The sequence below is a fragment of the Spermophilus citellus genome, assembly GCF_964194105.1.
Source record: "Spermophilus citellus genome assembly, chromosome: 1".
NCBI lineage: Eukaryota > Metazoa > Chordata > Mammalia > Rodentia > Sciuridae > Spermophilus > Spermophilus citellus.
In genome coordinates this window covers 114,737,627-114,759,683 of record NC_138182.1, presented here as the reverse complement: position 1 = coordinate 114,759,683, position 22,057 = coordinate 114,737,627, and the positions used below count along the sequence as shown (strand labels likewise).

Genomic DNA, 22,057 nt, shown 5'->3' with positions numbered 1-22,057 from the left:
GTGTCCCCTGCAGATGAAGGGACTGCAGAGTGCTCAGTTTCCCTCATCCCACTCTTGGATGTGGCAGCCTTTGCCATACAGATTCATACCTGGAGAGGGTTTGGGCATAAGTCTGTGCCCATCATGGGTGGTTGGACTGCAATCATGTCATCCCCACTCACCAAGCCAGAGAGATTCCTTTAATAAGACAGTGCTGTGGAGGATGGGCACGTGCCATGCTCACCCCCAAAACAGGAAGACAGCAAAGTGCATAGAGCAAATATTTTCTTAGTTTTTCCCCATTTTCTTATTTGGGGCTCTCCAGAAAACAACAGATACAAAGTCTTCTGGAGGCCCAGGGAGAGTCTCACTTGAATCCTAGGGCCTTTGCTGGTCTCTTCTTTCCCAAAGAAGGCTGGGCTCTGCCCTGTTCCTGTCCTCCAGTGACTGGAGGAGGCCCACCCCACACTGTGGGGCATCATGTGCTTTCCTCAGAGTCTACGAGTTTAAGTGTCAGTCTCATCCAGACCTCCAGAATCCTGTCTCGGGAACCTCCAGAGTTGCACTTGACCAAATGCCTGGGTATTGTGGCCCAGCCAGATGGGTGTTCACATGGCTCAGGCATGACATCCACCTCAGGCCGGCAAATAGGCCTGTGACCATGGGTCAGCTCTCTGTCCCCCAGCCCAAGGAGCCCAGAGTCCCCTAGTCGTGGAGCTCCTGTTGGCCCCAGCTCACTGTGGGCATGCCAGAGGCTTCCCTGAGGAAGGTGGGGAGGAGTGGTGCCTGAGGATATTGGCTCTGGCTGGTGAGCGTCGCTCATGTCTCTCCTCAGAGCCCCTCATCATCACAAGCCAGAGACGTGTGCACAGAGAAGATTCTTATTATCTTTGGGACATCACCATATTTCAGTTTCCTAAATGAAACAACTTCAAATGAAATAGATGTTTGAGAGTGGCCATCTTCATCTGTTCTTGACATCTTCAGCTGTCTTGCACATGTGGCCTTCACTTCTCTTTTTTTGGGGGGGGTGATGTGGGTACCAGGGATTGACCTCAGGGGCACTTGCCCACTGAGCTACATTCCAGCCCTATTTTGTATTTTATTTAGTGACAGGATCTCACTGAGTTGCTTAGCACCTTTCTTTTGTTGAGGCTGGCTTTGAACTCGTGATCTTCCTGCATCTGCCTCCCAGCTGCTGGGATGACAGGCGTGGGCCACTGTGCCCGCTGGCATTCACTTCTCTTCAGGTTGGCCATATCATCAATGTCGCTCAAGAACAGTGAATGCCGGGTGTGGTGGTGCACACCCGTAACCCTAGCAGCTCCAGAGGCTGAGATGGGAGGATTGTGAATTCAAGGCCAGACTCAGCAATGTAGCAAGGCCCTAAGCAACTCAGTGAGACCCTGTCACTAAAATAAAATACAAGTAGGGCTGGGGATGTGGCTTAGTGGTCCAGTGCCCCTGAGTTTAATCCCCAGTACCCCCGCTCCTTAAAAAAAAGGAACTGTGAATTACAGGCTTTGGTCCTCCCAGCAGCCACTTGCTCAGCTCTGGTTGCATCTCACTGGAACCATAAGGGTGCTGGTTCCAGTGAGGCCCCAGTTCCTGCCTCTCATTTTGTTATATTCTCTCATGAACAGTTCTCACTGGCAGACTGGACATATGGTGCCCTCAGTGTCTGAGGACATCTGGTTCCTCTTTCGTTTGTATGTGGTGCTGAGGATCGAACCCGGGCCGCATGCATGTCAGGCGAGCGCGCTACCGCGTGAGCCACATCCCCAGCCCTGGTTCCTCTTTCTACCATAGCCTGTCAATGTGAGCAGACACACCACTGCAGGACTCCTCACAGAGCATGTCCTCTAAGCTCAGAATGTGCAGAGACAGGACATGTAAGAAAGAGATTTGACCTGGTTCAGGATTTCAAAGAGTGGGTCAGAAAATCTAAAATGGCTAAGGAAATAAACTGCTGATATAAAGGCTTTTTTATTTTTATTTTTATTTTTTGGTACTAGGGATTGAACTGAGGGGCACTTTACCACTAAGGTACATACCCAAGTCCTTTTTAATTTTATTTTTATTTTGAGACAATGCCTCACTAAATTGTTGAGTCTGGTCTAGAACTTGCAGTCCTCCTGCCTCAGCCTCCCAGGTCACTGGGATTATGAGCATGCATCACCATGCCTGGCTATAAAGACTTCTTTTTAAGAGTAGTGATTTTCTCCTCAGCTTTATCGAGGTATGGTTGATCCCCCTCCTGCCTCAAAAAAAGTATGCATTTAAAGGAATATAATTTGAAGTTGTGCTACATTGTGAAAAATGCTGTGTGTTCCCTTACACAATTAATTAATGTGTGTGTACTGAGCACATAGGATTTGCTGCCTGGCAGATTTCTTACTTGCCTTACAACTGAAACCATATCTCCATTTTCTCTCTCTCAGCCCCTGATTCCGCTTCTGCCTTTTCAGAATCTGCATATAAGTGATATCATGGACATTTATCTCACTGTGTCTGGCTTATTTCTTTTATCACAGAGTCCCCCATGTTTGTACATGAGGTCACATATGACAGTATTCCCTTCTTTTTATGGTTGATTCATCCACTGATGGACACTTAAACGTTGTTTCTTTGTCCTGGTCTTTGTGAATAGTGCTACAGAGAACATGGTAGTGCAGATATCGTTGTTTTTTTTTTTTTAAATGGTAGTTGAACCCAGGGGCACTTAACTACTGAGCCACATCCCCAGCCCCCTTTGTATTTTATTTAGAGAGAAATTCTTGCTGAGTTGCTTAGGGCCTCACTAAGTTGCTAAGGCTGGTTTTGAACTCAAGATCCTCCTGCCACAGCCTTCCAAGCCACTGGAATTATAGGTGTGTGCCACCGTGCCAGGCTGCAGACATCTTTGAAGAACCCAATTTTATTTCCTTTCCATATATTCTCAGTTGTGGGATTGCTGGATCATATTTTAAAATTTCTGAGCAACCTCCATACTCTCTTCCATAGTTGCTGGATTTATAGAGACTTGGTTGTGTATGAACCAATGGAATTATGTGGATGACAGAATGGCCTTATGTGATCTTAATTAATGCTGGTGGCCCCATTCTGCTCCCTTTGGGGTAAACAAAGTATTACATCTACATTCTTAGAGTAACATTTGGAGAATGAAGAACTAATAGGGATTTGAGTACTGTGTTCTGTAAGAGCAAACCAGAAGTTGGCCGCGAGAGGAGAGTAGTCAGAGCTGCCCAGGATGACCAGATGCCTGTCATGAGAGGCCTTCTCCTTTGGAAAGCTACACAAGTCCTTTAGTGGCAAAGTACTGGGCAAAAAAGCTGGTTTGATAAAAGGAACTTTTTTTTTTTTTTTTTTTGGCTATCTCCAGCTTATTCTGGGTAATTATATGCAATCTTGATGGAAAATTATCTGAAATAAAGAAAGTGTACAGTATTACGCTCTCGTGAGGAAATATTCATGTGCTCATTAATGTGGATATTACAAACAAATGGCAGGTCTAATAGCTAAAGTAATTTCAAAGTAGCAATGAATATAAACCACATTTTGAGGTCTGTATTGACTATAGTATGATGTAGAAGTATCTGAGATTTCTATTGGTGACAATCACAGGGACTGCTGTGTTGATGGTTGTCGACAGATGTACTTGAAGAAAATGCAAAATTTCAGTTAGAAGTTAGTGAAATAAAAGGTGATTTTTCCAATGTTGTTAATAGTTCTGTTACTGGTTGGCCCATGGTGGTTAAAAATCATGTGAGAGCCGGGTGTGGTGGTGTACACTTTTAATCCTGGCAGCTCGGGAGGCTGAGGCAGGGGATCGTGAGTTCAGAGCCAGCCTCCGCAACAGTGAGGCACTAAGCAACTCATTGACACCCTGTCTCTAAATAAAATACAAAATAGGGCTGGGGATGGATCAGTGGTTGAATAACCCTGAGCTCAATTCCTGGTACCCACCCAGCCCCCCAAGAAATCATGTGAGCTAGGTCCTTAAAACAAATTATTTTTCTCCCTCCCTCTCTCTTCCTTTTTCTTTCCCTTCCTCTCCACCTCTCCCTTTTACCTTCCCTCCCTGTGTCTTTCTCCTTCCCTCTTCCCCATCTTCTCTCTTTCTACCCCTTGCCCCTTCTCCTTTCTTTCCTCCTCTCTGTCCCTCCCCATCCCTTCTTCCCTCTGTCCCTGTGCCTGCACACTCATATACTGATGCACCCCACTGGTCCTGTTTCCCTAGAGAACCCTGACTGATACAAATTTTGATAACAAGAGTGAAGGATGAGTTTTCTGAATTGATTCTCTGACCTCATTGTTGTTAAAACTGCTGAGGGCTCTATCTGCAGTGGTATAGAGGGTCCTGCTGATCCCTGGCAGGAAGTAGCCATAGAGACATGCAAGATATCACCACAGTGCTCCTGGTCAGACACTCAGAGGACCGCACTGGGTCACCATGCATTTGATTGTCAAACTTATGAGCACAGTGAGATTGGCTGGTTGCTCCTGACTCTACTAGATTGTGTGGAGAAAGAATTGGTGCGCTCAGGTCATTGCACACACGACCTGGAAGTTCCCATGCCTGCTCAAAAGGAAAGCCATGGCTCCCACAGCCACAGGGCTAAAAGTTCTGAACTGAATCCAGAGTCCCATCCTATAAGCAGCTCCAGCAGATCCCGAAAAATGCAGTACAAGTTATGATGCATGAGGAAGCCTGTGATTATCCAGTTCATACAGGCAAAACTTTGGAGAATATGGACAGGAATGGACATCAGGGCTAATGGGCCATGATGAGAGTGCTGCGACTCTGAATCAGACCAAGGGTAGTGCAATGGCCCACTGAGCAGAGTTCTGGGTTCAGTGTCAGTGCTTGAGGGTTAGCAAAGGTCCTGATAGCTTGGTTGCCTGGCTGGCTGAAACGTGGATCAAAAGGTGGCCCATGCAAGACAGATTTGAAGTGTCAGGTTTTCCTTGGAGGAAGGTATCCAAAGAAATAGGGAGATGGGAATGACGGAATTTGTGTATCACACAAGAGCTGCTCATCACCCTAGGAGAACTACAGGACACACCTGCACCATAGCTGTGGGAAATAGACTTTAAGAGAGCCCCACAGCCCCCGAGAGCTCTGGCTCAGAGGTCTCAGTGAGACTGCTGCCTCTGACTGGGGTCCTTCAGTGCAGTGGGAACAGGTGGATCCAGGCCATCAGGTCAAGTGGTGGCACTTAGTCACCAAAGACAGGGTGGGGATGGTTGCCGTGTGAGAAACATGTCCTCTGCCAAACCTGAGAACGGACTCAGAGACACGAGGTGTAGCAGAAGTGAGGCTTCAGTGATGGTCTTGCAAGGCTGAGTGTTGGTGGCCAGGCACACCAGCATGGTTGTAATCCACATTCTACCACCTAGTATTCAGGGTCTCTCCCCCGTTCCTTATTGCCTGAGACTTGTGGGGTGCACAGTCTTCCAAGGTGTCACCCAGGCTTTACTGTCTCCTACTGAAGACAGTAAAGTTGTCTCCTCCTTTTGTTCTCTTGTGGAGGAAAAGCCTTCCTGAGGTGAGTGCGTTTTGGCACATATATAGTTCTTATTTCTTCATTTAAGTTACTGTTTCTTTCTTTCTTTTTGTACCAGAGACTGAACCCAGGGACAGTTAACCACTGAGCCACATCCTCAGCCCTTTTTGTATTTTATTTAGTGAGAAGGTCTTGCTGAGTTGCTTAGGGCTTTGCTAAGTTGCTGAGACTGACTTTGAACTTGCAATCCTCCTGCCTTGTCCTCCTGAGCTGCTGGGATTACAGATATGCACCACTACACCTGGCTTACATTATTATTTCTTAACAGAGGTATTTCTATCTGTTGATCAGGCTGACCCTGTTTATCAAGGGGCTGTTCAGGTGTGTGAACTTTGAATCTGCCACCTCCGCAGACTATTGTGCTATTATATGAGTTAACTGCTGGTAACCACTCTGTATTTTCCCTCTGGCTATTTGTCTTATATACCCAGTAATTTTACATTTAAGGATAAATACTGTATTCTGAAAATGAACCACTAGACTTTCAGACTTTCCATTTCTCATACCATAATGAGCAACAGAAGCACAGAAGTGATCAGAATAGTCTGTGTTCACCAGTACATGAAAGGGCAAAGAAAATGTAATGTACTTACCAGTTTAATACAATAAAGTCATAAAAATGATGAAATCCTGCTGTTTACTACAATACTGATGGACCTGGATGGAAGGCATTATGTTAAATAAAGTAAGCCAGGCACAGAAAGACAAGTACCACATGGGATCACCTGATTTCACACATGCATGGAAACTAAAAAGCTGAACTCATAGAAGCGGAGAAAAGTGGTCTCCAGAGGATGAGGAGGATAGGGGCAGGAAGGTGGGAAGACGTTGTCTAACAGGTACAGAGTCATACCCAGCAGGAGGAATGTGTTCCGCTTTTCTGATTCACAGAAGGGTGACTAGAGTCAATGATGCTATCGTTAGGGACAGACAGATGAGGACTGCTAAAAACAAATCAATTTGCCTGTAGCCCTGCCTGACCTTAGTGGACAGGATATGTCACATTCCTCAGCAAACTGAGGCAGAGGCAAAGGCCAGGCAGTCAGTGTAGGTAATGAAGGATGGTGATCCAGGGGGACACCTGGTTATCAAAGAAGGAACGATGGGTTGCTAGTGGCTAACTTCCTGATGGTGCTCCTCCAACTCTGGGTCACCAGCCGTCAGCCTCCTAGCTCCCGCTCCTAGTTGGGCAAATGGGGAAGAGAGAAGACAATAATGAAAGAGGGGTGGGGGTTCTGGGGTCTCCAAGAAAGCAAGTTGCACCCGCTCCCACGGCCACCTAGCTCTGGGTCCCTTCTCTTTGGAGAAGTCTTCCTCTATCCCTTTCCTTTTTTTCTGTCCCTTACTTAAATAAAACTTGTTCTCTGTGCTTGCCTCTGCATTCCTCAGTGTTTATTCTTCAACGCCAAAGAACAGAACCGGTTCCCAGCCTCTAGCACACTGGTGTCACTGTGTCATATAATTCAAAATAGTTAGAGGATTCTGAATGTTCTCCTCACAAAGAAATGACAAGTGCTGTCCATTCAGCCTACAGTAGCACTTTGCTCTCAGGTGACAAGGCCAGCAGGTCACCTTCTCTGTTCTGCCTGAAAGATCTGTCAGCTCTCCAGCCCTGCACCAGCTTACTGGGATCTCAACTGCTTTTCCTTCACAGAAGGCACAGCACCGGTCTGTCACGTGGGTGACACCATGGTGTTCCTTCACAGAAGGCACTGCGCTGGTCTGTCACGTGGGTGACACTATGGTGTTCCTTCACAGAAGGCACTGCGCTGGTCCTGTCACGTGGGTGACACCATGGTGTTCCTTCACAGAAGGCACTGCGCCGGTCTGTCACGTGGGTGACACCATGGTGTTCCTTTACAGAAGGCAGGGCGCTGATCTGTCATGTGGGTGACACAATGGTGTTCCTTTACAGAAGGCACTGCGCTGGTCTATCACGTGGGTGACACCATGGTGTTCCTTCACAGAAGGCACTGCGCTGGTCCTGTCACGTGGGTGACACCATGGTGTTCCTTTACAGAAGGCACTGCGCCGGTCTGTCACGTGGGTGACACCATGGTGTTCCTTTACAGAAGGCAGGGCGCTGGTCTGTCATGTGGGTGACACCGTGGTGTTCCTTGACAGAAGGCACTGCGCTGGTCTGACACGTGGGTGACACCGTGGCATTTGGACCAAGTGAGAGAGGCATAGCTGCCACTCTGGGCTTCTTGATATGATGCTTGTGTATCAATGGGTGGGAAATAAATCTGACAGAAATTTGAGGACTTCCACTTCATTGACATTTCTAGAGGTTCAGCGGTATTGATACCAGAGGTGCTGGGTTCATTGTCTCTGTTCAGCAAAGAATTGAAGAGCAGGACACAGCAAGCAAGCAGCAGGGTGATGCAAAAGCAGGGGACACAGACTTCTCCAAAGAGAAGGGCCCCGAGTCAGGAGTCCATGGGGAGTTTTGGCCTGTTCTTTTTATGGTCTCTGGAATTTCATCCTTTCCTTCTCTCTTCCCCTGCCCACGCTCTCCTCACTATTATTGACTGGTGTCCCCTGTGTCCTTGTGTTTGTTTTGGTTTTTATATTGGATCCCCCACTTAGGAGCACAAGTACAGAAGGTCTGTCTGACTGGGTCCCCTGCTGGTCCCCTCGCCATCTTGCCCTGGACACCGAGGCTCTTCTACACCTCCCTCAGTGTGAGGCGCATTTAGATATCTCTGCTAAGGTGAAGGGCAGGTTGTTGCATTTGCCCTCCTCCAACCAAGGAAGAGCACAACACCTAGGTGGGCGTCTAGGGTTTTTGGAGGCAACATCCTCCTCATGACACTCTGTACATTTACCCAGTGATTTGGAAACTACCAGTTTTGAATGGGGCTCAGGGCAGAAGAGTCTACATGCTGTTCTATATGTCTGTATGTTTGCTTTTATGTCAGTAACATTCTGTTTCGATTATAATGTACTTTGAAATGAGGCTGTGTGATGTTTCTGGTTTTGTTCTTCTTTCTCAAGGTTGTGTTGGGTCTTTTGTGTTTTATCTCTGTTTAAAAAAGACATTGGTATTTTGATGGGATTGTGTCAAATCTGTAGATACTTTGGGAAGTGAGCACATTTTAACAAATGGTAGTTAAGTCTTCTACCCCATGAACATGGGATGTCTTTCATCAATGTTCTATAGTTTTCAGTGCACGAGTCTTTCTCCTCCATGATTAAATTAAATTTATTCCTGATTCATTTGTTTGTGGGGGGGGGTACTGGGGATTGAACTCAGGAGTGCTTTTTCACTGAGCTACATCCCCAGCCCTTTTTATTTTTTATTTTGAGACAGGATCTTGCTAAGTTGCCCAGATTGTAATCCTGTAATTTGTAATCCTCTTGCCTCAGCTTCCTGAGTAGCTGCAATTACAGGCATGGGCCTGTACTAGATTTTTTTTTTTTTCTTGTTTTAGGATTTGCTCTCTGTTATTCAGATGGGGTAGTATCAATTGTTTAATATTTGATTTCACTGACTCTTTTCTCTGTCTCTTCAGCCTGGGATTTCTCTCATTCAGACAGATTTATATGAGTTATTATATTTCTCAGTTCTAAAATTTCCATGTATTACTTTTTTATGGCTGCATTTTCTTGACTGAGACTCAGAATTTTTGTTCTTTTTGAGTGTGTTCCAAAGTGCTCATTGTAATATTTTTATGGTGGCTGCTTTGAAACCCTTGTCTAGTAATTTCACCATCCATATCATCTGGGTTTGGGCATATGCTATTTTGTCTTTTCCCAATCAGATGGAGATTTTTCTAGTTCTTTTATTTTTTAATGATGATGATTATTATTATTATTATTTTGGTACCAGGGATTAAGCCCAGGGGCACTTGACCAACTGAGCTACATCTTCAGCCCTTTTTATGTTTTATTTAGAGACAGGGTCTCACTAAGTTGCTTAGGGTCTTGCTAAATTACTGAGGCTGGCTTTGAACTGGTGATCCTCCTGCCTCAGGATTACAGGCCACGCCCAGTTAGACTCTCTCAGTTCTTGATACAACCAGTGATTTTCCACTGTCCTAGACACTTGGGGTATTCTATTACAAGACTCTGTACTTACTCTGTGCTTACTAGTGTTCCAGCAGGTCTTTCCTGATCCTGTGACTCCTGGAGGGAACTGGCCCACTGGACTGCCATGGGGGAATGCTTGTCCAGCTCCCCTGCTTGGCCAGATGTACATCTCTGTTTCCATGTGGCTGGAGGTTGGCTTGGAGTCTTAGATATATGGGCAGTGTTTCTCATGAAATGGAGGTACTTTTAAGACTTCATCCTGCCAGTCATTTCTCTGAACCTTCTATCCTTTCCTCTCACACCAACATTGCTTGAATGATGATGTTCTCAGTAGATCCCACAGGTGCCCAGGATCTGTTTGCTTTTCTTTATTCTTTTCCCCTTTTTCCTGATCTTCAGGCTGTGTGATTTCTGTATATCTGTCTTCAAATTCGGATTGTCTGTGATTGCAAAACCAAATTTAGTCTCTTTCATGAAGTTTTCATTTCTGTTATTTTAGTTTGAGAATTTCCATTTGGTTGTGTGTGTGTGTGTGTGTGTGTGTGTGTTCGTGTTTCTAAAAATTGAATGGGGGAGCGCTCTATCAATGAGCTACATCCCCAGCCTGTTTTATATTTTATTTAGAAACAGGGTTTCACTGGGTTGCTTAGGACATCACTAAGTTGCTGAGGCTGGCTTTGAACTTGTGATCCTCCTGCCTCAACCTCCTGAGCTGCTGGAATTACAGGCATGTGCTACTGCATCTGGCCCATTTGGTTCTTTTAATACAAATTTGGTAGTTTTTCTTTTTCTTTTTTTTTTTTTTTTTTTTTTTTAAGAGAGAGTGAGAGAGGAGAGAGAGAGAGAAAATTTTTTTTTTAATTTTTTTTTTTTTTTTTTTTAGTTCTCGGCGGACACAACATCTTTGTTGGTATGTGGTGCTGAGGATCGAACCCGGGTCGCACGCATGCCAGGCGAGCGCGCTACCGCTTGCGCCACATCCCCAGCCCTGGTAGTTTTTCTTTAAACAAATCATTACCATACTCACTTTCAATTTTTTTTAACATGATTTCCTTTCATTCTTTGGACATTTCTAATGGCTTCCTTAAAGTCTTTATCTGTGAAATCAAATACCTGAAGGGGAGAAAAACAGACTCAGTTTCTCTTATACTCTTACAATATAGACTGCTTCTGAAACCAGATGTGTGGCCTGTCCCCTCCCTCCCTGCCCCCACCCAGCAAGCAGGGAGTTCTTTAGTGAACACCAGCTAAGTGTATTCTAACTCAATTCAGTTCTGAGTCTGTCTGGAGGTTGATCCCACAGATTGAGAGCTCAGTCCCCAAGGTAGCCCCTACCTCAGATGCCAGCCATGCTCTCCTAACTGTGCTTTCACCAACTGGCTATAAACCGGGATTCCTGCAACCCTCCCTGGATTGGATTAATTTGCTCAAGTGGTTCACAAAGCAGAGGGAAATACTTCCTTATAGTTACTGGTTTATCATAGGATATTACAAAGGATGCAGATGAAGAGACGCATCAGTGAGGTAGGAGAAGAGGCTTCATGCCCTCTGAAACCCGTCTTGAAATTCAGGACTGGGTCCTTGTTCCCCCGGTATTGAATAAACCCCCGGAGGAAAGCCGAGGCAAGAGCGGAAAGTAAATTTTATTTAAGAAATAAAACAGAAAGAGGGGAGGGAGGGAGAGAGCGAGAGCGAGAGAGGGAGAGGGGGAGAGAGAGAGAGACTCCTCCAGAAAGGAGGGGGTCCAGAACTGATGCCCAAGAGAGTGGGAGTGTTTTGCACCTTTTATATATTTCAGGTTTCATTTCTTCTCGTGTCTTCTTCACCCACCTTGCCTTTGTGACCAAAAATGACCAGAAGGGCAGGAAGAGAGCCCTTTAGGGGGTGATTGCTTGTGATTCCTACCCCTCCCCCAGAGGTTGTTAGCAGCCAGGTGATGGGGAGTGCTGTCTACTCATTTCCTTTTCTTTGACAATTAGCTACTTGGCCTTTGCCCCATCTCACCTGCACACTCCAGGAACCTCCACAGGTCCAGCCACCAGGCTCTCAGAACCCTGTGCTTTTGGGGGTTTATGGAGGTTTCTTTCCATGGGCGTGACAGATTAAATCACTGGCCACTGGTGATCCACTTAGCCCGCAGCCCCTCTCTCTTCCCTGGAGGTTGACCCTGCCTTGGTCTTTCAGGGACCAGTCCCATCCTGAAGCTGCCTGGGCTGCCAGTCAGCAGCGGGCTCAGCAGCGGGCAAGACATATCACTTCAGAGATTTCAAGGACCTTAGGATCTGGATGTCTGATTAGGGGAGGAAGACCAAATATATTTCACTATATCACACTTGGGGAATGCTTTCAAAGCTTGGATACGTTTAGAAATCTGCCCGGTTTTTACTGTTTCTGATCCTTTGTTAACAGGCATGTTGTTAGTTATATCTGATCAGGCATGTTGTTAGTTATATTTGATCCAACTGAATAGTTTCCTTTTCTTTCTAACTTTCTGGAAGTTTTAACATGGTTGAGTGATGAATTTCTTGAGGTTTCTTTTTCCATCTGTTATGGTGATCATAGAGTTATCCTGTTTCTCTACTGGTAAGATGAATTACATAGATTAGTTTCCAACATCATCTTCCTGAGATGAATACCGCGTTCTTAAGTTTTATTATACCCTCTATTTCATTGATACAGTTCACTGCAGATGTTCTTGCTCCCCGGTGTTGAAGATCACACCCTGGAGAGACAAGGAGGCAAGCGTAGAGAGCGAGTTTTATATAAGAAAGTGATATAGACAGACTCCTCTGAAGGGAAGTGGGGCTGCAGAGCTGGAATCCCCTGGGGTGGGGGTGCAACTTGCTTTCTTATAGACTCTGCTTTTTAATGATTGTCTTCTCTTTCTTCTCTGTATAGGGGACTGAGAGCAGAGGTGTGAAGGTTAACTGTTAGCAACATGTTGTTCTTTCTTTGATAACCAAGCATTATCCTTTCTCTCTGGACCCCCATCCTTCATTATCTTCACTGACTGCCTGACCTTTGCCCCTGCCCCAGTTTGCTGAGGAACATGACATATCCTGTCCACTTAGGCCAGGCAGGGTTGCAGGCAAAGAAAGCATGTAGGGGTCAGCATAGTGAGCCCAATTATAGAATCATTCTCAGCCTCGAGTTCCTACTATCCTCATCTGTTTCTCCCCTAACATTGTCAGATGTGAGTTGCTGATATTTTCATAAGGAATTTTGCTTCTGTATTTATAAGACCTATTGGTGATGAGGTAAAATGGAGAAGAAATAAAAGGTAGGTAGAAAGGCCTCCTTCTCACAAATGTTCCTCTAAAAAAAGGCACCCCTCACTCTTGAGATGGCTCGAATTCTACTCTAGAAATGTGCATCTTCAAGCCCTTTCACTTTTTTAACAAAGTTTTTCCTCTGCTAGAATCTGACTTCTCCTTAAATTCTTTTCAGGATGTATCAAGAGCCTGAAAGATCCAAGTAGAAGTCTCTTCTGCCTCTGTGGAGATCTCCAACCTCTATGCATTCTGTGTTATCTTCTTGCAAGGTCCTTATTGGCTTGGCACACGAGTTATGTGGCCTTATGAAATGAAGGACAGGGCACTTACTCTTACACTGTTCTTTATACAATTGGTATTATTTCTTTCTTAATGTTTGACAGAATTCACCAGTGAAACTGAGACAGGGATTTAGGGTGTATAGAGAGATACTGAGTCTTGAAGGAAACGCCCATGAGCCATTGAGACACAGAAAGCACAGTGGGAAACATCAAGGGACATGCACTGGCCCATACCCTTGTAAAACAAGGGAGATGCACTGGCATGGACTTGTACAGCTCCACCTGCCTCCGCCTCTTGTCCAGCCCCAAGCACCAGCCCCTATAAATATGAACACCTGCACCAATAGGTTGGTGTTTCTCCCTCTGCAGAGCCTGCCCTCTTCCTCAGGTGCATGTTCCTTGCTTTACCCAAAGACATCTCTCTTTTGAGACTGAGGCTGTTCTTCCTTGAAGAGCATCTGCTTTCCTAAAGACACCTCCATTTACACCTTGGACTGACACATTCTGAAACTCTTTTCCGTATTGTGCCAAAAACCCCTCTGGTCCTGAGTCAAGTTCTCCCTTTGGGAACTCCTCAGACACTTCTTGGGAGATGTCTCGCCTCCCATGAATCTCTCTTCTCTTCCTCATTTCTCTTCTCTTCCTTTTTATGTCCTTCCAAACCTTTTTTTTAAAATTAAATTAAATTAATGAATTATTTATTTAAACCACCTAGATCATATTTTTTGCTATGACAAGATCTTAATTACAGATTCAATTTATTTGTAAAGCAATTCATATTCCTTTTTGTGTGGCAGTATTGTGGATGGAACCCAGGAGTACTCTACCACTAAGCCATATCCCCTAGCACTTTTTATTTTGAGACAGGGTCTTGCTAAGGTTTTCAGGCTGGCCTTGAACTTGCAACCCTCCTGCCTCAGCCTCCTGAGTTGCTGGAATTACAAGTATAATTCATACATTCTTAACTTTTTTCTTGCCTTAGTTTCAGAATGTTTGATTTTTCAAGTATTTCCATTTCATATAAGTTGTCAATTTATTGATGTTGGGAATAATAGCTACAAGCCTTTCAAGATCTATGGTAATCTTTCTCCCCTTTTCATTCCCAATATTGGTAATTTGCATTTTCTCTTTTTTTCTTTGATCATTTCTTGTTAGTGATTTATTAATTTTTTAATTTAAAAGAACTGAATTTTGTTTTTTTTTCTGTTTTCAATTTCACTGATCTCTGCATTTCTTTTTTTCTACTCACTTGAATTTAGTTTATTCTTTGCTTTGAAACTTTTTGAAATAGAAGCTTAGATCACTGACTTCAGCCTTTCCAGGAAGATTTGAGAGCTGTCGTTTCTATCTAACAGCTGCTGTATTAGCTTCCTACCAGTTTGTGTTTGTTCTAATTTCGTTTTGATTGACTTTTAATATGGTCTAATTTCCTTTTTTCTTTTTTGGATCCCTGTATTACTTCAGCACGTGTTTAATTTCCAAATATTTGAGGATTTTGAGGTTATCATTTAATTATTGATTTTCTAGTTTCATTTCTTTGTGTACAGAGTACTGTGTGTGTGTGTGTGGTACTAGGGATTGAATCCAAGGGTGCTATACCACTGAGCTACATCCCCAGCCCTTTCTATTTTTTATTTTTTATTTTGAGATAGGGTCTCACTAAAGTTGACATCTTTCATCTCTTCCTCATCTCTCTTCTCATCCTTTTTATGTCCTTCCAAACCTTTTATTTTTTAATTTAATTAAGTTAATGAATTATTATTATTATTATTTGGTACAGGGGATTAAACCCAGAGACACTTTACCAACTTAAAAAACATCTACAACAGTGATTGTTTCTCCTTTTGATCTTGTCAGGTTTTTTAAAATTTTTTGTTTAATTAATTTTAAAGTTCTGCTAAATGCATACACATTTAATATTAAATGTTTCTGTTGGGTAGATTCTCTTATTATCATGCAGTACCTTCTTCACCCTTAGTAACTAACATTCATACTTTGAGCATGATATATCTATTTCTAATCCTTTGTTTTCACTGTACCTGTGTTTTCATATTTTTACCATGTGTCTCTAAACATGCATCACTGTATAGCTGGAACTTGTTTCTTTCTTCAGGTTGACAATCTGCCATGTTTGACTCCTACTGTATTGAACAGTGCAGAGCATCCATACTGCTGAAAGTTATCTTAGCTCTCAGAAATTGAGATCAGGATTGATTTTGAGTCAAAATTCCTCAGGTCAAGGCAGAATATTATGGAAAGAGAAATATCATAATCTGATGTGTGTATTTGCCATGTCCGTACTACAGATTAGCTGGGTATCTCTAGGCAAGTATCCTTACTGCCCTGAACCTCCATACCCCTCGTGAACCATGGAGCTAACAGCTCTGCTTTTTCTGCTTCATAAGTGCTTGTGAGAAACATTAATGGTAATGTGCTTTACTAAGGTTAAAGCAGTCTTTTAACAAACAAAAATCATTACTCTTTTAAAGCAGGTTGACTCATTTTTCTGTGTTTTCTTTTCACTTCTAGATTGTTGACAGAACTGGAATCGCCTTCATGGTGGCCTTTCAGCTCCAAGCTTTGGAAGACACCAGTAGAAGTAAAGCCCAGGGAAAGCACCTCCATGGCTGGTTCTGAGCCATTTGGAAAGGAGGGGGTCGTGGCCAAAATCCCTGCTATTATTTCCCAAAGAACAGAGTTCCATGTTAAGCCAGGAAGGCTCACCATCCTGGTTTCTGGGTTGGAAATCCATGACTCCAGCTCTTTGCTCCTACACAGGTTTGAGAGGGAAAACCTAGATGACATTAAGGTGCACTCGCCTTATGAAATCAGCATTCGCCAGCGGTTTATTGGCAGACCAGATGTGGCCTATCGAGTGATATCTGCCAAGATGCCAGAGGTCATTCCCCTTTTAGAAGTACAGTTCAACAAGAAGATTGAGCTGCCACAAGAGGCCTCTGTGCTCAGGAGCACAGGGGCTTCTTCCTCCACAGAGAGGAGCTGGTCCTTCTGGCATGCAGGTAAGTGACCCAACTAGATAGCCCTTGTGCCCAGACATAAAGCAGTTTCTAGCTACTCTACTCAGTCTGGACACTGCAAGTTTAACTGCTGAGTTATACCGTATACTCGATAGACACGTGGATTTCAAAACTGGTCAGCGCCATGGTGGGATTTTGGATATCCCCTAAGGACCCCTGTGTTGAATGAAGGCTTGGTCCCCAGGGTGGCACTATTGAAAGGTGGTAGAACTCCTTAGAGGTTGGGCCTGGTGGAAGGTCCTTAGGTCATTAGGGATATGCCCTTGAAAGGGATTGAGGGACCCCAGCCCCTTCCTGTCTCTTTTGCTTCCTGGCTTGTGATGAGGTGAATGGTTTTACTCCTCCTTGTGCTTGTGTCGTGATGTGCTGCCTCACCACGGGTCAGAAACAGTGGGATTGCCTGATCTCCGATTGGGAACCTCTAGAACTGCATGCCAAATTAAAACTTTTTTCTTTATAACTTGACTCAGGTATTTTATTATAGGACTATATGTATTATTATATGTGTGAATACATGTTGTTATAACAAAATACCAGAAACTGGAAACATTATAAAGAAAAAATGTTCATTTATCTTATGGGTTTGGAGGCTTAAGGCCCAAAATGGAGCAGTCCCTTCTATTTGGTCTCTTGTGAGGGCCTCATGGCAGATGATATTGTACTAGGAGTATGTGTAAGAGGGAGAGGTCATATGGCAAGACAGAAAGCCAGAGAGATTCAGAAGTCAGGCTTGTACTTTTATAAAAACTTGATTTTTCAAGAACTCATTAGGATCTCATAAGAACTACTTTAATCCCTTCTGAGGGCAGCACCCCAATCACTTAAGGACTTCCCACTAGGCTGCAACCCTTAAAGTCCCAGCACATATCAACATTACTACAAGGAGACCAAGCTCTGAACACGTGACCCCATATACACCTTCCACATCTGAACCATAGGAAGGGGCATTGCTAGTCGTTCAGAATAAAGAAACTCCACATCCACTGTCCTCTCTTCATCTCCTCAGATTGATTCAAGAATGAGGACTCACAGCCCTAACCTGGCATAAGTTACCTCTGCTGGTGGGCCACTCTCCCCATGCCTCCCAGCCATCCAACCTCCCCTGGCTCAAGGCATGAATCTGCCAAGCCAGAGACCAGGTATACTTTCATTGAGAACATGGCAGTGCCATGAGCTTTCAGCTTTCTCCAGATGCTCTACAATGGGGCATTGCGGAGCATGACACTAAACTAGATGTGACCTAAAAGTCCAGCAAGAGAGGACATATATTTGGACATGCATTCATCCACCAAACTCTTGAGCCATTCCTGCATAGGGACTGGGTAAGGGTTCATAGAGAGATGGAGACAAACGAGTAAAAAATCACATGCTACGACACAGAACAGAATACAGGTATTTGGTATGAGAAAGAAAATTGTCACAAGAAGAATACTCAACCATAAATATCCATTGAGATGTGAGTTGAGGACAAGAGGGATCATGGATCTGCCCTTCTACACTGAAACTGAAAAGAGGGGAATTGTTGGACTTCAAAGAGACTTGCCATCTTGGTGAGGTAGTGACTGTCCTAGAAGAGTGGGCAGTGGGAGGTCCTGGGTGTGTGACTGCATGAAGGAGCTGTGCCATCTTGTGGAAGTGTGACTATCCTAGAGGAGTGGGCAATGGGAGGTGACTGGATATGTGAGTGCTTGGAGGAGGTGTGTGGCACTTAGGGAGGTGGTGACTGTCCTAGAAGTGTGGGCAATGGGGGGTGACTGGGTGTGTGACTGAGGGGAGGAGATGTGGCACTTGGGAAGGTGGTGACTGTCCTAGAGGAGTGGGCAATGGGAGGTGCCTGGGTGTGTGACTGCAGGGAAGAGGTGTGTGGCACTTGGGGAGGTGGTGACTGTCCTAGAGGAGTGTGCAATGGGGAGGTGATTGGGTGTGTGACTGCAGGGAAGAGGTGTGTGGCACTTGGGGAGGTGGTGACTGTCCTAGAGAAGTGTGCAATGGGGAGGTGACTGGGTGTGTGACTACTTGGAGGAGTTGTGCGGCACTTGGGGAGGTGGTGACTGTCCTAGAAGTGTGGGCAATGGGGAGGTGACTGGGTGTGTGACTGCGGGGAGGAGATGTGGCACTTGGGAAGGTGGTGACTGTCCTAGAGGAGTGGGCAATGGGAGGTCCCTGGGTGTGTGACTGCGGGGAAGAGGTTTGTGACACTTGGGGAGTGGTGACTGCCCTAGAGGTGTGGGCAATGGGGAGGTGACTGGGTGTGTGACTGAGGGGAGGAGATGTGGCACTTGGGAAGGTGGTGACTGTCCTAGAGGAGTGGGCAATGGGAGGTGCCTGGGTGTGTGACTGCGGGGAAGAGGTTTGTGACACTTGGGGAGTGGTGACTGTCCTAGAGGTGTGGGCAATGGGGAGGTGACTGGGTGTGTGACTGAGGGGAGGAGATGTGGCACTTGGGAAGGTGGTGACTGTCCTAGAGGAGTGGGCAATGGGAGGTGCCTGGGTGTGTGACTGCGGGGAAGAGGTTTGTGACACTTGGGGAGTGGTGACTGTCCTAGAGGTGTGGGCAATGGGGAGGTGACTGGGTGTGTGACTGAGGGGAGGAGATGTGGCACTTGGGAAGGTGGTGACTACTTGGAGGAGTTGTGTGGCACTTGGGGAGGTGGTGACTGTCCCTAGAGGAATGGGCAATGGGAGGTGACTGGGTATGTGACTGCGGGGAGGAGATATGTGGCACTTGGGAAGGTGGTGACTGTCCTAGAGCGGTGGGCAATGGGGAGGTGACTGGGTGTGTGACTGCGGGGAGGAGGTTTGTGGCACTTGGGGAGTGGTGACTGTCCTTGAGGAGTGGGCAATGGGAGGTGACTGGGTGTGTGACTGCGGGGAGGAGGTGTGTGGCACTTGGGGAGGTGGTGACTGTCCTAGAAGTGTGGGCAATGGGGAGGTGACTGGGTGTGTGACTGCGGGGAGGAGGTTTGTGGCACTTGGGGAGTGGTGACTGTCCTTGAGGAGTGGGCAATGGGAGGTGACTGGGTGTGTGACTGCGGGGAGGAGGTGTGTGGCACTTGGGGAGGTGGTGACTGTCCTAGAAGTGTGGGCAATGGGGAGGTGACTGGGTGTGTGACTGCGGGGAGGAGATGTGGCACTTGGGAAGGTGGTGACTGTCCTAGAGGAGTGGGCAATGGGGAGGTGACTGGGTGTGTGACTGCAGGAAGGAGGTGTGTGGCACTTGGGAAAGTGGTGACTGTCCCTAGAGGAGTGGGCAATGGGAGGTGACTGGGTATGTGACTGCGGGGAGATGGTATGTGGCACTTGGGGAGGTGGTGACTGTCCTAGAGGGGTGGGCAATGGGAGGTGCCTGGGTGTGTGACTGTGGGGAGGAGGTGTGTGGCACTTGGGGAGTAGTGACTGTCCTAGAGGTGTGGGCGATGGGGAGGTGACTGGGTGTGTGACTGCTTGGAGGAGATGTGGCACTTGGGGAGGTGATGAGTATCCTAAAAGTGTGGGCAATGGGGAGGTGACTGGGTATGTGACTGCGGGGAGGAGGTGTGAGGCACTTGGGGAGGTGGTGACTAATCTAGAGGTGTGGGCAATGTGGAGGTGACTGGGTGTGTGACTGCAGGGAGGAGGTGTGTAGCACTTGGGGAGGTGGTGACTGTCCTAGAGGAGTGGACAATGGGAGGTGACTGGGTATGTGACTTCAAGGAGGAGGTGTGTGGCACTTGGGGAGTAGTGACTGTCCTAGAGGTGTGGGCAAGGGGAGGTGACTGGATGTGTGACTGAGGGGAGGAGGTGGTAACTGTCCTAGAGGTGTGGGCCTTGGGGAGGTGCCTGGGTATGTGAGTGCTTGGAGGAGAACTGGCGCTTGAGGAGGTGGTGACTGTCCTAGAGGAGTGGGCAATGGGGAGGTGACTGGGTGTTTGTCTGCATGGAGGAAGTGTGTGGCACTTAGGGAAGTAGGGACTGTCCTAGGGAAGTGGGGACTGTCCTAGAGGAGTATGCAATGGGAAGGTGACTGGGTGTGTGACTACCTGGAGGAGGTGTGGCACTTGGGTAGGTGGTGACTGTCCTAAAGGAGGGGACAATGGTGAGGTGACTGGGTTTGTGACTGCGTAGAGGAGGTGTGAGCACTTGGGGAGGTGGTGACTGTCCTAGAGGAGGGAATAATGGGGAGGTGACTGGGTGTGTGACTGCATGAGGTGTGTGGCACTTGGTGAGTTGGGGACTGTTCTAGAGGAGTGGGCAGTGGAGATGTGACTGGGTGTGTGATTACATGGAGGTGTGTGGCACTTGGGGAGTTGGTGACTCTTCTAGAGGAGTGGGCAATGGGAGGTGACTGGGTGTGTGAGTTCGTGGAGGAGGTGTGGCCTTTGGGGAGGTGGTGACTGTCCTAGAGGAGTGGGCAATGGGAGGTGGCTGGGTGTGTGACTGCACAAGTTTTGTGTTGTATCCTAACCAGTTCTTTGTTTTTTGTTTTCCCAGACAGTGGGAATTTTGAAGTCTAATAGGTGGTTTGATTCATGCAGCAGTAGGGTTCTTTCCCCTATTGTCTCTCTGTGTTCTCCTGCCCCTCTGTGTGCCTGTGGTGGTGTGGATTTATTGTCCTTCTAGAGTCTTCAGATGTCTTCAAAATGAGGTGTCTCTTTAGTGCTGCTCCAGTGATACAGTTGCCCTCCCTCGCTAGTTCCTGTTGTGGGCCTGGGTGTAGGAAATCTTTGTGACACTCTTCTGGCCACAGCATGTTAGTATTTATTGAGTCTCTGTTGAAGGAACGTAGGAAAGAGAGGGTCACAGGGATCCTGTGTTGGGCATGACACAGGGTTTCCATCTCAGTTATTTTTCACTTCTTGGGAGGACTCTCTGGAGGATATGGAGGGTATGCTCTAGGAAGTCAATCTTCATTTCTTCCCTTCCTTCCTGTCCATTGTTTCAATGAACTCAGGACCTCCTGCGTAGTAGGCAAGCATTCCTCCACTGAGCTGCACTCTCAGCCCCACTCCTCACATCCAGTGGCTTGGTGTGCGCACCTTGCAGAGTGGCTATGGGGGCCAGTCCTGGCGGGTACCATTGCAGAAAGCATGTACTGAGTCTCAGTAGGAAAGATAGCCTAAGAGTTGCTGGGACTCAGTAGTGTTCCTAACCTCAGGCTGGGGTGAAGCTTTCCTTGAACTGTCATCTTCATGTGCTGCTGTTGTGTGTCTGTCTTCTTTGTTTTTACTGCTTGGAGCTGGAATAAGCTGAGGCAGTAGGGGTGGAAACCATGACTCGCCCTGGGTGCAGTCTGGTGGAGGCGCGCTGTGTGCATACAGCCACATGGGGGCAGTGTCGCAGTGTCGCAGCCAGTCCTCTGGTTCCTGGGGTGAAGTTTTCCAGAGAACTGTAGTGATTTTTCAGGCAGATGGGGAGAGGCAGCGCTCAACTTCAGGAGCAGAGCCAGGGGAATGGGAAGACAGGACAGCATCTGCCTCAGGGAAGTGCAGTTGTAGATTGCTGCTTTTCTGCTTAGAATCCGCAAAATTGCCTTTAGAGTTTAGAATAGTTTCTAGTTTGCAGGAAAAGATCTGAAGATAGTACAGGCCAAGTATCCCTTATCTGAAAGCTAAGGACCACAGATGTTTTGGATTTTGAATTTTTCAGATTTTGGGATATTTGCATAGATAGTGAGATATCTTGAGGCCAGGACCCCAGTCAACATGGAATTCATTCATGTTTTACATAGACATTATACACACAGCCTGAGGGTAATTTTATACAATATTTTTCATAGATTTTGCACAAGAAACAAATTTTCTTGGTGTGGGATTTTTCTGCTTGTGTCATCTTTGTGCTCGGAGTGATTGGATTCTGGGGTTTTGGGTTAGGGATATTCACTCTCAATCTGTGCAGTATTCTTTATCCCC

The 22,057-nt window shown here is 46.2% G+C and overlaps 1 protein-coding gene across 11 annotated transcripts in view; it reads left to right on the top strand.

Moving 5' to 3' along the window:
- The window catches only part of SNAP47 (synaptosome associated protein 47), a 102,954-nt gene that overhangs the window by 19,828 nt on the left and 61,069 nt on the right, over positions 1–22,057 (top strand). For 10 of the 11 annotated variants that reach the window (XR_014021021.1, XM_081285737.1, XM_081285731.1 and 7 more), the window contains one exon: positions 15,661–16,151. Coding sequence is in view for 10 of the 11 variants with exons in the window: in XM_081285737.1 (XP_081141863.1) it covers positions 15,661–16,151 (491 nt within the window). In the remaining variant the exon portion in view is untranslated. Of the gene's footprint in view, positions 1–15,660; positions 16,152–22,057 lie in introns of those variants that run through there. The other variant, XM_081285732.1, reaches the window with a different exon arrangement.